Source organism: Helicoverpa armigera, chromosome 20, assembly GCF_030705265.1.
Source record: "Helicoverpa armigera isolate CAAS_96S chromosome 20, ASM3070526v1, whole genome shotgun sequence".
Lineage (NCBI taxonomy): Eukaryota > Metazoa > Arthropoda > Insecta > Lepidoptera > Noctuidae > Helicoverpa > Helicoverpa armigera.
Window position 1 is genome coordinate 2,197,412 of NC_087139.1, and position 14,226 is coordinate 2,211,637.

A 14,226-nucleotide genomic window follows, 5' to 3' on the forward strand; every position below is an offset into this window, starting at 1 on the left:
CTACTACCTTGAAGGGTTAAATATTTTATTACACTATTCAAAAAGTCACTTTCATTTTTATCCTGCGTTCGGTAGTAAAGGTACTGCCATAAATGATTGTAGGTGTGTATTCTGGTTGATAATTTAATTGATTACTATATCATTTCAATAACTTTCAGCAGCATTTATCAAAGTCAGTGAAAGGCTATAAGAGAGCTAACAGAGCTAAGTCGTGATCTAGCTGCTGTTCAGAACTAGGCACGTGCTATAAACAACTAACATGTATATTCCGGTCGCCTTTCTCTTCCTATCAACACTTGGCTTTTGTAGGGCTGAAAATGGAAGAAAGCTTAAACGCTATTGATATCCTGCTAAACGGTAGACTGATGATTTGAAGGGCAGTGGATCCATCCATCCAATAATGATGATAGGATGTCTGATACCGGGTGCTTCAGAGGAAAAAGGGGTTCAGTTGGAGAATTCTTATACAAGCTGTGTGGTAGAAAAAAATAATATTTTGAAACATTAAAGTCTCGTAAAAATAACTTAAATAGTGAATGAACTTTAGTTATAACGACATTGAAAGTTGACATAGCGTGATATCGAGAACGGATTGCAACTAGATTTTTAATACCTACGATTTCTGATTACAGTTCAAAATCAAAGCAAGTCAAACAAAATGAAATAGAAACTTGTAATCACTGACCTGTAGTACCCTTGACCTTCAAATAATTTTAAAAATCTTTATTTTGAGGCCGTTAACATTAGATTTGTAGAATCACATTTTCTATTATTTTTTAATTACGTGTTGAAATTAATATGGTATTAACAGTTGTATTGCATTGTTTAAATAATAAAGATAACAAATGAAACCCCTCACGATAAATATAATTGTATTTATTTACTTTGCAAATAAATATTTGTTTGCGCTTACTTTGGTATCCACGCAGGCTCAGCTTGTATTTGATTGGGATAAACAAACAAAATGCTGTAGGGCGCGATATATGGCAGAATGGCTTAAACCACGGTTTACACTTAGATTACCTTCGACAAAAGGATTCAACATCCATGAAAGCTGAACATACATCATTCATTGGTGTCGGCGCAGCATGTTTTATTTCTCCATACTCCTCTATCTGAAGTCATCTCACAATAACTAGTTTATTTAGTAAATAATGAATCAATAAACATAACAATATATAAATGCAACAAAAAGCAAGCTAATAACCCTACCAACAATAAAACAACAACTTAACAACGTTATCAGCCTATTAAACAAAACTATGTTACCGTGTTAATACAGCTAACTTATGCAGGAAAACGAGCATGAAGTTAAGCCATGGGAAAAGTTAGCCGGTAGCCCGACAGCCCTGCAATGTGCGCCATTAAGCACTGCCCAGATAATGCCCGGTACCATGGAGAAATAAATGACTAGCGGAGATGCCATTACGGAAAATCTCCTAAGAAAGTAGCGCGCCAAATTGCTGGTGTGCGGGGCACGTTAATGCCTCAGCTCTTGTACGCCTTCTTTGCACCCGACCATTCTTTGTAATACCAAAAAGACAGATGTCTCAAAGAACCCGAACGCTTAGTAAGCTCACTCGTAACTGATCATTTTGGTCATGTCCACCTTACGAATTTGACCTAGAAGAAGGTGCTTGACCTACCTGCATTATGGCGTCTCGTCATCGTTCCTTACTCCATCTGCCCGGTACACAGAGGCGATTAGCGTGGCCGACAAACTGTGCGAGTTGCACTTTGATAACGCCCTGTGTATAGGTAGCTTGGATATGCGAAATTGGTGTGAAACGAGCTTTTGGCATAAAGTTTCTTTTGGACATGGTATGTGGTAGATTTTTGTTAGTACAAAATGTGCAATGTTTTTTACTCTCTGTCTTGCTTTGTGTAGGGATGTTCGTGCGAGTATCGACTTTATCGATATTGCGCATTGACATAATCTAAATAAGATTTTATCAAGCAGAATTTATAATCTTCAAAGTTAACAGTATTCGATTGGTTTTTGGTACGAGTAAGTTTAGGTAAATGTAAAAAAAACTAGGTATTTTACTAGTTGGTTAGTTTAATTAAGTTCATAACTAAGTAACGAAAAGCTAATTTCGGGAAAAGCATTTATCCAAAACAAACATTAAGCTAATGTATGATCAAACATACTGGAACATTATTCAAAGAAAAACGTATTACTTACTCAATTTTGCAAATTACGCGTCGCAATTAGGTAAATTAGACGATATGAGCTAAGTGTCATGCCTCGCCTTACTAATGGTGTCTGTAGTGAGTAGAAGTAAAGTATTTGGTTTTTACAAAACTGACGGCTGTTTTGCAGACTTGTTTTTATACCAAAAAAATTATACTCCCTAAAATATTGCTCAATTAATATACTACCGATTATATACTGATTTAAAGGACATACATGCATATGTGTGTTAAGTATGAAGATTGTCTAAATTTCCTTTTTTGATCTCCATCTCCGGAGCCTTTTCCAGTCTAACCGGATGTAGCTGAGTACCAGTATTTTACACCTCTGCCACCCAGTTACCCGGGCAACCCAATAGCCCTTGCTTGTACTGGTGTCAGTCTTACTGGCTTCTGACTACCCGTAACGACTGGTAAGGATGTTCAAAAACAGCCGGGACCTACAGTTTAACGTGCCCTCCTAAACAGTCATTGGTGCAGTATAGTGATCAGTCAGTCAGCTTTTTCAATGTACAAAAAATACTAAATAAGTGCAGCAGCTTAACAGCAAAAGCAAAACATACCAGCATTACATTTATTAGCACAGATAAGTGTAGCACGTAGGTGTAGCGACTAAACTAGCCGCGCGACCTGTCACGGCTCGCAGGAAATGCGATAAGCCCCTTATTGGACGTCTGCACCCGTTTGCACATGTTGTGTGTGGGCGAATGTTACGTGCTTTACTTGGAGAGAAAGAATATTTGTTTACATTCGGTGTTATATTGGGGTTGGTGTAAGTTTTACTTGTAATAGAGACAAGGGATATCGAAGCTACAGATATAGTCAGATTAATGAAACGGCACAATTATTGACTGGTCTGTACCAAATGGATATTAATGCTCAATCCTTCTCCCTGTGAGAGGAGGTCTGTGCCCAGCAGTGGGACGATAAAAAGGCTGTAACAGTAACAGTACAGAGATGGAATGGAAATTAAAATTCACAAAATACAATGAGATTATTTTTAACCCTAGCAAAATCCGATAATAAACAACAAAGCAAAATTATTTTCATGTTCATTTCATACATAATAGACCGATGATTAATATTTTCTATTATAAATTATTACACATTTTTCATTGTTCTATTAAAGTGTATCTATTGTCTTTATTGAATAAAGCTTTTAGTCTCTGAAATCAAAAACAATGCGAGGATAAAATTACGAAAAAAAATAAGCGAAGACATTTTGTTTTCTTTAATGATAATACAATGAACATTTTACTCGATGCTTTTGTCATGAAAAAACACTTGAAGTGCCAAGTAGGCTGAGTATCTTTATTTCAGTAAAAGGTAAAAGTATCTTTAATCACAAAGCAGGACATTACTTTTAACGATTTATTCTTTCTCTTCGCACGTGTGACTTCTCGCCGCCATTTTATGTATTAAGTGCTGAAATTCCTTTGCAAATGTAAAAGGTTTTTCAGATAAATAATTGCTGTTGTACTGTGTCTTGATGGTGTAATAAATTGCATTGCGCAAAGGGTACTTTTTTTTTTTTTACAAATCGTCTAGTATGTAAAGACGATAAAGGGGATGATATTTTATTTCAAAAGCAAAATTAATAAAGGAATTCCCTGATCAATTTTCAGTTGGTATACTTCTCAAAAAAGAGTGAAAATCATCCTTGACCCGTCGGAATTGGACCACCGATATATCAAATTGGTAATAACTTTTCACCCTGACCGTGTCGAAAATAAATTATAGGATTTATGATTTCGTACCTATAAAAATAATGCCGTAAATCTGTGAAGGACACCAATTTCACCTCTGTAGTCTCAAGCATTTTTTTACATGTTTGTCGATAAACCTAATTTTTGATGAGGCACATCACTAAATCCGTTCCTTTACACTCTACATACCTACACTTGAATTTCTGAAGTCAGTTTAACTTCTGATATGTCTTGTTACATATGTTCGTTGTTTGGTGAAATAATATTCCGTCCTTTGTAAATAACTGGATATTATTGTTTGCTCGCTTATTTGCTCTATAAGGCCCCCGGGGGCTTATTAACATTTTGTGCTCAGGATATTGGATTGCGAAAACATCTTCGATATCTACAAAAGCTATTTTTATTTATTACAACGTAACTTTAGCTAGGAACGTGGCTCCAATTTGATTTTCAAATTATTATTTATTGAAATATCAAGCTCCTCGTCTCTTCGCAGAAACTGGTTTAGTTTACCGACTTCAATTTAATTTAACGCAAATATTGACTATTGGAAAAGGTTTCTATTTGAATTTAACTACGGGAACTGGAATCTAATTGGATCTTGTTTTTGATTCATCAGTTAGAGTGAAATTCATCTTGAAATAAATGTAATTATGTCCTTTTATACCTGTGTCGGGATAGCACAAATATTTGTTAATCGCAGTGAACACGATGCGGGCTTGTATGCACAGGGAAACCACGCAGGCATGTAATCATTCGGTGTAGCGAGCCGAGTATAGCTGTGAATGTTTCTGCTATGTCATACGAGTACATGTTTCAACTGAACGTGCATTTTTGTCAAACGAAATATTTTTAAACCACTGTCTCAAATAAATGTAGGTACATTCTCCGGTATTTTGGAAAGGTTTATTTTAACTCGGTAATATAGTGTGTTGAATGGCCGAAAAGCGGCTTTGCGCTACGCACCTAGTTATTATAGCTACGTCGTAGCACTCGTAGCAAATCCTCACGCTACGCACACATTCTTAAATACAAAGAAGACTTGATTGATGGACACTATACATTCTTCTTCAATATAAAATAAAACCCCTTGGAAAGGAGATTGCTCATTTTCATCATCATCATTTTCCCAACAATGTTGGGGTCGGCTTCTAGTCTTACTGGATTGGACCGGATTGCATTGAACCGGAGATTGTTGATTTTAAGTTCTTCAAAAACATTTTCCCCAATTTTAACGCAAGTTATCTTTGTTCCCAGGCTATGCACACTACGGATAACCCGGCTCCGAGTATGCGGGGCGCTCGGCGAGACCGGCGGGGGCGCGGCCAGCGGCGCGGGCGCCGGTGCAGTGATCCTAGCAGCTCGTATGCACAGCTCTAAGCGGACGCTGCGCTCCAACGACATCGCGGTCCCACCGCTTGATGTCGAGCTCGACCTGTGCTTTTCTCTGCAGTACCCGCATTTTGTTAAGAGGGATGGTAACAGGTAAATACAATTTTTCTATATTTTCTCCTTATTTAAAGGAAAATAAAATAGTTTTTTTTACTATAATTTGAGGACTAATCAGAGTTGGAGCATTAGGTTCAATTTAAATAAAACATTCCTGTCTGAAATTAAAGTGGTGTGAACTATCACAGAGCTTTTGATTGGAGCTGTTAGTGAAAGTACGTACAGTGATAATATAGGTACCTCTACATACCTAGGTAATGTAGCGTATAGCAGTTTATTTATTATATGCTTTCAAAGAGAATTTCTATTCTATTGTTTTCTTATACAATACAAAAAAGGCTGAAAGAAGTAAAATTGATGAATTGTGCTATTAGTTTTATCTTATAATTAATTACCGTAACAGATTGGACATAAAAAGCTCAATTGTCTAGCTAGACAGTATATCAAGCGAAACTCTTTTTACGCGTGGCTTGAGAAATTGCTAGCTTCAAAAAAGTACTAATAAAAAGACGTATAAACCATAAAAACATGCGTTCGTCTCGTTATGAAGACATTAATCTAGTTTTTGTGCTGTCTGTTTGTTTATAGTTCATTTAGTACTATTTAATGCAGTCGTTAAAATAGGAATTCCGAAGTATTCATGGAAGACGGTCAAGGTTCTTCAGATAATTAAAATCTAGTGTATCTTTTAATGCCAACGAAATTGCTTGGTACATTTGATTTATGTTCACCGATGACTATTGATGAAAAGGATTCAGGATTCAATATTTAAGTCATAAGCACGAGATTTCACACAAACAAAGACTATGAAATGACTTTATGTCGACGAGTAACAACAAACCAGAATATCGAAGTTAAAAAAAAACATCCACTTCGTATCAATTCGACCCCAAATAATTAAAAAAAAAATACCTAAAACTTTTTCCTGAACCAAACTTCACTTTTAAATTAAAAATACCTATCTCCAATTCTTAAAGCGGATATTTTCAAACGCGATATTTTTACCATATACTCAAACACTCAAGCCATACAGAGTGTAAACATTCTGGACAATAAAAGCGCTATAAAACTATATTGGGAGAGTCTGAACGTTTCAACGTCCGCGATGTTCAAACAATACTCCATAAACAGGTACAATACGAATAATCGATTCTTTTTCGTTTTATCGATTGTTTAATCGTTTTGGAGTTTCCGATCATGGAGAACAAAATGACAAGCGGAGATTTCATAACGCAGAATCTCCTGGCATAGTAGCACGCCGAAATGCAGTGTTCGGGGGAAGATTAACGTTACTAGCTGCGCTCTCACACGCCTTCTATGGACCCCGCGCATTATTTTCAAAATAAAATTACCAATCAATCAAGATCATTGACTGATTATTTGATTTGACCAGGAACCCGAACGTCTCGTTAGTTCTAGTAACTGATCACACCGTGATACAATAAGTTTCTTGACCTACGAGAAGATGCCTGACCTACATTCCTTATGCTTCCTTGGTATCTCCGCTATCTTTCCTTCCTCCATGTCCCGAATATTGATGTCGTTTGTAATTTAAGAGTAGGTGTTATTTAAAATTTTAAGCGGCGCTAATTACTGTCTAGACCAGTCTCTTCTAAAATGGCATGAAATCCGAATTGACCTCAACGAATTTTAAGAGAAAATAACAATGTAGATCCGTTTATGGATACAGACTTAAAGATATACCTCATGAATATTTATGTCTTCATATGTTTGTACATCCAGTACCCTTATAAAATATATAGCTTATGAGTTTATGAGACTTACAAGTAATGTGGCTTTCTATTGGTAAAAGAATTATCATATCCCTTTAAGTGACATAAACTCACCTCTTTAATACTAGATGTTACCTATAAAACGTAGTATTTTAGAATTAATGTTAATATGCGTAACTAAAATTCCAGATTGCAAATAATGCTGCAGCGCCGTAAGAAATACAAGAACCGCACGATACTGGGGTACAAGACATTGGCTGAAGGTGTTATAAGGATGGACCAGGTTAGTACATTAAACCTTTATTACCTCCAAAATGAAATTTCAGTGTATAGGCAGCTACAGGAAAAGATAGGCCATATGTTGGTAAAAGGCGACAGAGCTAGAATTACGGTTTATGCAGCAAGCAGAGTCAACCAGAACTACGCAGAAGGCTAGTAGTTTTACGGTCCTTTTATATAGCAAGGAATTACCAAATATTTCAATATGTCATCCTACATGCGTTCCATTGCCTTTTTAGAGGTGGAAAATCATCAGATGCTCAACCACCAATTAAGCAGTATTTCGACTTTTGATGACTCTTTGTTCCTTCTGGAGCCCTGGTACAGGGCTGCCGTAAATTTTCGAGCAATCCCGTAACTACGGCAGACTTCTGCCTTACAGCCCTGCAGATCAGTGGATCACAGTCCATATCGCTACAACACACAATTCTGTATAGACATTGTCGCATCGTTGCGCTCGGCTAACTCTATGATCTTATTAGTACAAACTACTGCACAGGTGGTGCCCTGCTTTGTCCAGATGCTATCTCATCTGTGACTGTGTTATATGCGCTTTGCATGCTTTGGTATTTATTTTACTATCATCGTAATTCTCACAAAAACAAAGTCGTCTGACTATCAAAAAATCCTGGGGCTTAATAACTTTAAAGTGAAGCGGTTTGACGATGTAAAAAAATACGTATCTAACCATTTAAATATTATTGGTTTTATTGCTGTTCTAGTGTGTTGTCCAATTGGTTTTACGAGCAGTTTTAAGGTACAAGGTCATCTCTGAATATAACCCTTTCGCATCTTCAATGCCTATAAAATTATGATCTCAAGTTGTAAACCACTGCAATTGATTCTTTGAAGGCCACGGGTCTAAAGTGTTTCTATACCACTTAACTCGTATTTCTGTTATGATAAAGGCAATCAATCCTTACTAATATTATAGACGCGAAAAAACTGTCTGTCTGTCGGGCTGTAGCGTCAAAACTACTAAACCGATTTAGATATTTTTCTTTTCTACCTTCCTTTTCTTGACTTTTACCCACTTTAAGAAGTGGTTCTCCAAGGACATAGGTAAAACCGCAGGGAACAGCCAGTTATTTATATTAAAATGACACAGCCAAACAGGATGTGTCCGCTAAAATACTAATTACACATAACATACGGATAGCTCTAAAATTATCCGCTTAATTGCAGCGGGCTCATTATCAAGGCTCGCAGGACATTTGTGTAATTAGTGAGTCATGTGCGCTGGCCGGATTTGTATGGTTTTCTCTTATTAGTGCTGTTTATGGTGATACTGAGCTTTAAGCGCGGGTTTGTTCGCATTTGTTGTTATTACGATGAGGGCTGTTTTGTTCTGTTGTATCTGGAGGTCGTGCTGGTGTTACTAGTTGAACAAGTAAAATGATATGTTTTGTGCAAAACTGTCCTGTTAGTAATAGAAGCACAAACGATTAGGATCCGAGGAAAACGAGAGCTAAATTGGCTAAAGATCGAATCGATTGGCGTGCCTTTTTGGCGTCGAAATGAGGTTGTGATCATTTTCTGTCATCCATTTTCCTTCCTCCAATTCCCTACAATTACATTCTCATCTATTTGAAAACTTACCGGTAATCAACTGTGTCCGATGTCCATATAGGCAGACTAAAACCCATAAAAATAATTGCCCAGCTAATTGTGTCCATTGTTTTTAATTTGACCCACATAACACAACGTTTAATTATCCTGTTAGCTGAGTTCAATGACCGGTAATCGATGTACAATTTTGAGTAGCTACAATTTGCAACTAATGTGTGCAAATTGCGAACTTCGGGCGGTTTCCGTCGCAAATTGTGTAAGCTATTAAGTGTGATTATGTGCATAGTTCAGATGTATTTGTGTTGTGTTCATTGTGATATTCAATTTTGTGCTTATTTGATGGAACCTCATAGAGTTATGGCTGCTACATTGTACACAGTTTTTTGCAATCCCTATGTCAACAAGCTGTACCTCATGAGCCGTGATAGTTGGGTAGTTGAAATTTTCTCAGATGATTTATTTTTGATGCTTAACAACAAATAGATACTGGAAACTTGAGTAAAATGCATCGTTTCGGGCTCCCATACAACAAGCCTCATTTTTTGTATGGAACCGTAAATATCCATAAATAAAGATAAATGGCATTTGTGCCTGAGGCAAACTGAAACTTATTTCTGACGTTTTCCAAAAATAATTAAAAATAAAATTTTCTTTCCTCAGGTGCTGCAACGCTCAATGGACATGGAGCTAGAACTCACAGGAGTCGGAGGCAAGGTCGGCGCTGCTGCAGGCCAGCCGGTCGCCAAGCTCACCATCACCGGGCTAGCCTCCACCCCGGTAGACCATGACACGAAGAACAACAATACTTTGCTTATTACTGGTGAGTTGGTGATAGATGATAGTGCTGTTAGAAACCTCGGGATTACTCTAATATAATATATGAGACTTTAGGTCTCAATAGAAGTCAATAGAAGTCTCGCGAATATATGAGACTTTAGGTCTCATAGAAGTTCTGTTAACAAAGATACTTGATATCTTCAATTTAGTCGTTCATCCCAGTATTTGCGTTTCCAATGCTGTCAAGGAAGTATCTCGTACCGATATAGTGTCTCTGGACTTATCAACATAGAAAGATGGCATGATAAACCTTTTTATTCGTCATTGAGAACACCAAGCTTCATTGCCAAGTTTTTCTGGGGATTGTTCATCATATTCCGAATCTTTGCTACACTGGAATGCCAAACTCGACAGTTGTCAAACTTAACCAAAAGCATCATCGTTATCAGTATCCAAGAAAGGCTACCATATACATAGAAAATAACCTAGTAGAGAAATATTTTCTGACTTTATTAATTAACATAAATGTCTTACAGAACGCGGCTATTCAGATGAGGAAGAAGAAGGCGAGTTCAGCTCAGTTGAAGAAGCAGACGAGATGACGTACGGCGCTCCCGCCAGGCGGCGCGCGCATCGACAACTCGCTTTCAACAAAACTGACCTCTCTTATACCAAGGTATGGACGCCAGGGACTAAGGAATAACTATAGAGGGGACTTTATGATATAATGGCTCTTGATACATAGTGATATTTTTTTAAAATTAATATAGCAATACCTATATATAATGGATTTAGATGAATAAATTACATTTTAAAATATTTTTCTTATTATGTAGGTTATTCAAGGAAGTTTTTATGTCCCGATAATTTTATTATAAAAAAATATAAATGCATGTATTCATAAACGCTTTGGCTTCAGGGAGCTTTCATATTTATCGTGTTTTTATCAATTACAGGCGAAAATTATATACTGAAATAATTTATTATATTTTATTTATAGCTTATATATTTAAGTAGCTGAGCTTATATGAGCTTGAGCGTAATAGGCGTTGCATTGCACGCAGTTGTCCCGTTCTCGCGACTTGAGCTTCATGGAGCGCGAGCGAAAGAGACAGAGCTATATACACTCTAAGGCGAACGACAGGGACAGCGACAGTGAGCTAGAGAACGCGGCCGCGAAACGCAAAGGCAGCCGTGGCAAGCTCGCGGTGAGCGCTTGTGCACGCACGCTTAGATGAACCTATGAGAATGGAAATTATAAAAATAGTAAAAATTTCATCAAACATATTTCAAATGAGTTCTATACTTGTTAAAGCAAGGTCAAATTTTTTTTTTTCATATCAGTGATATTTGAACACAATTTCAATGGTTTTTGTTTCAATCTTCTATTCCACAATCTTTGCCTTGAGCTGTAAGACCACTCTTTGGTTATTATACTGGAGAAATCTTTCTTTGAAAATCTTAAGGCATCATCATCATCGTTGGTTTGAAATTGTTTAACCATTCTATGACTTTTGTCGTCTGCTTAAACTTTCAAACAATGTTGTGTAATGCCACCTCTATCGGTTTGGCATGCTTTTGGTCTGTGGACACTAGAGCAGGTCTTAAGAACTTAAACTTTACATAAATCACGTTAGGCTTATAATTTCTATTCTCATACAGTAGAGATGTGGTATTTTAGTTTGAACGCATGTATATTGTGGGTAGTTTAGTTGGTATATTGGACAATTTTGTAGTATAGGTACTGTTCAGTAATTAGGAATATTTTGTAATATTCATGTTTCTCAAAACCCGGCTCAGACATCATTGAAACTTGGTAAGCACTGTAAGCCACAATGTTCGTTAGTAGATATACAATATTTTATTTCTCGTTATGTATAAGTATTCGAGCTTCAGGAAGTCTGTTCGGCTTTTATCATGCAGTAAATACTGCTCTGCAGACTAATTGACACACCGTTAGAAGCCGCCTGAAAATAATAACTTCCAAGTAAACCTTAGTGATTTCTGAATCTACATTTATGACTACAAATTCTTCAAAGAAATTCTTTCACTTATCTCAGCGTGTGATACCTATGTTTACAACGTAAATACTTGTCATACTGTTTGGTAGCTTATCAGGCAAAGATTAGATTAATTATTAGATGCCGAAAACGCTCAGTAGCGTTCGGTCCATGGAGGTGAAAACTGTACGTATGGGACATAACTTGCGTATGCGCATCCCTGTGTTTTGTGTTGTAGGGTGAAGATTTAGTAACTGTGTTGTGTGTTATGTGAAATTGTGTGTTGTGGTTGTGGTGTCTTGATGTGTTTATATCATTGTGACAGAAAATGCTGTGTTCAGAATTTTTGAATTAAGTGATTTATTGCGGATTTCAATAACTGGGCTTAAAGATTGAATTTTGATATAAGCTTTATATAAGTTATGTCAAATTTCAGTCTCTAATCGCAATATAAATGATAAATTTGTTTATTGAAATCCGTAGTAATGGAATCATGTAATACCTAAAGCAATGTTTTCAGTATATATCGTCACTTATCTTAGTGCATATCTTTATAATACGCCCTGAAATACACCCAAGGTTATAGGAAAAATCTAAGCGAGATAGTACATACCTATATTTTCAAAATATAAAGACGCCAAGTTGAACTGTAATTCCAATAGTATTTACAATTTACTGAATGGTTTCCTCCTAGATAAGATATGAACAAAAAAGAAACAAATTAAAACCCAGCTCTTATTTATCTTTAAAAATTATCTTTGTAAACTTGATTAGATTTATATGGATTAGAAGTTACTCAATCGTTTTCACAACTGCACCGAAAATGTACTGAGCTGACTTGTTACTTCGACAAAAAAAGTCACTTCCGAGCCACGCTTTAAATTGGTCAAATATGTACTTTGTCTCAACCATTACTTTAGTATAATAATGCAAAATAAATGTTGTTCAACTGAATCATGTAATATACACATTGCACATAGACTTCAGAAAGCATAGAGAGGCCAAAACTAAAAAGAGTATTATTCAACCATCTCACTTAGTTCCACCAACAATTCTATCACGAGTCATGTAAATAGTGACACTTTGTACTTATATTTACAGTGCTTTTACTCGGTACAAGTAGCTGGCACATATTTAGGCACTTGCGCAAATTTTATGCACTTGACTCAAGCATATACCAACGCAAGCATGTCTACTTGCTCCAGCTAAATGCACCGTGTAGAACCACCCTTACCCCCGCACTCAGATACATTAGTGAAGGATTTCTATAATCCTTCATCAAAGATGATAAAGTCTTTGAGTGCGGGGGTTAGAAATCAAAAAAAAAATGGGATAAAATATATTTATTTATAAAAAGTGTTTCAACATGTAACGTTCATCCGCTCTGTTACAGCAACGCAACTTGAAGCAGAAGTTCGCGGCGTTGCTGCGGCGGTTCCGCGTGCCTGAAGAGCTGTCGGAGCGAGGCGCCGCGAGGGACACGCATCACGCTCAACATGACATCGATGAGTTGTTCCAGGTAAGAATATGTTGTTTTTAGTATAGGAATACAGTAGAATCCGTTTATTATGAAGTAATCGCACAGTGACGTTAGGTTTTCATATAAAATTCTTTATAATTAAGTCGGATATAATGACTTCGCTTAAAGTGACACATTTAAACGGATTTAAGTGTATACTTATTTTTTATAAAAATTAAAAAAATAGCTTGTGTTCAGAGGAGACCAGTCACTTATTTCTGTCAAAAGTCAACATTGAGTTCTACTGATGGTAATGGTTCGCGGGCATAAATATAATGTATTGACATGGCTTCAGTTATTTATCATTTTGTAATGTCCCCCTCGCCTTTTAAAACCACTAATCCTCATAACACGGTGTAACTCTTCACAGGAACTAGAATCATTATCATGCGGCGAGGGCGAAGACTCAGGTCCGGATCAGATGGACACCATCAGCATCGGGTCCACTCCCAAACCCTCGCTGCGACCTTTCTTCAGCAGCTCCCGAAGCCTCGCCAACCAGGAGCATCACAGGCATTCCAACGGTACGTACTCAGCTATGAACTGTCAGAATCTCAAATAATATATCCCGTTGTCTAGCTCTTGGTCTAATTTTGTAAAAGTTTACTATTTTTTTGTGAGATTTTTTAAATTTTGTGATATTGTATTGTTTTTGTCTTATTTTTGTGAGATAGTTGTTTTTAGTAATAAATTTTGTCAATTTAAAAATTAATGTTTTTTATTTATATATCCAGTCTTAGCTTAATTCCTTTCAATGTAAAAATTGATGGTCTTAAATCTTTGAAAGTTAGACCAGGAGCTGAACAACATACATAGCCACTCATTAATAACTAGTGTATGGTAAACAATATAATCAGTAACATTATTAATTGCCTGAGCATCGAAGCATACACGAAGATGCATTATGTGACGTAATCGCTTAACTTTTGTTCTTGCTTACATACATTTTAATGACGATACATACATTGAAATATTTTTATGTTTTGTTTTGTAACGCTGTG

General features: G+C 36.5%; 1 protein-coding gene across 7 annotated transcripts in view; it reads left to right on the plus strand.

The window, feature by feature from the left end:
• The window catches only part of LOC110381021 (phosphofurin acidic cluster sorting protein 1), a 119,546-nt gene that overhangs the window by 87,314 nt on the left and 18,006 nt on the right, over positions 1-14,226 (plus strand). For 6 of the 7 annotated variants that reach the window (XM_064039915.1, XM_064039916.1, XM_064039917.1 and 3 more), the window contains exons 2-8: positions 5,157-5,384; positions 7,271-7,364; positions 9,590-9,749; positions 10,243-10,382; positions 10,771-10,914; positions 13,100-13,225; positions 13,596-13,749. In XM_064039915.1, coding sequence (XP_063895985.1) covers positions 5,157-5,384; positions 7,271-7,364; positions 9,590-9,749; positions 10,243-10,382; positions 10,771-10,914; positions 13,100-13,225; positions 13,596-13,749 — 1,046 coding nt within the window. The remainder of the gene's footprint in view (positions 1-5,156; positions 5,385-7,270; positions 7,365-9,589; positions 9,750-10,242; positions 10,383-10,770; positions 10,915-13,099; positions 13,226-13,595; positions 13,750-14,226) is intronic. The other variant, XM_064039921.1, reaches the window with a different exon arrangement.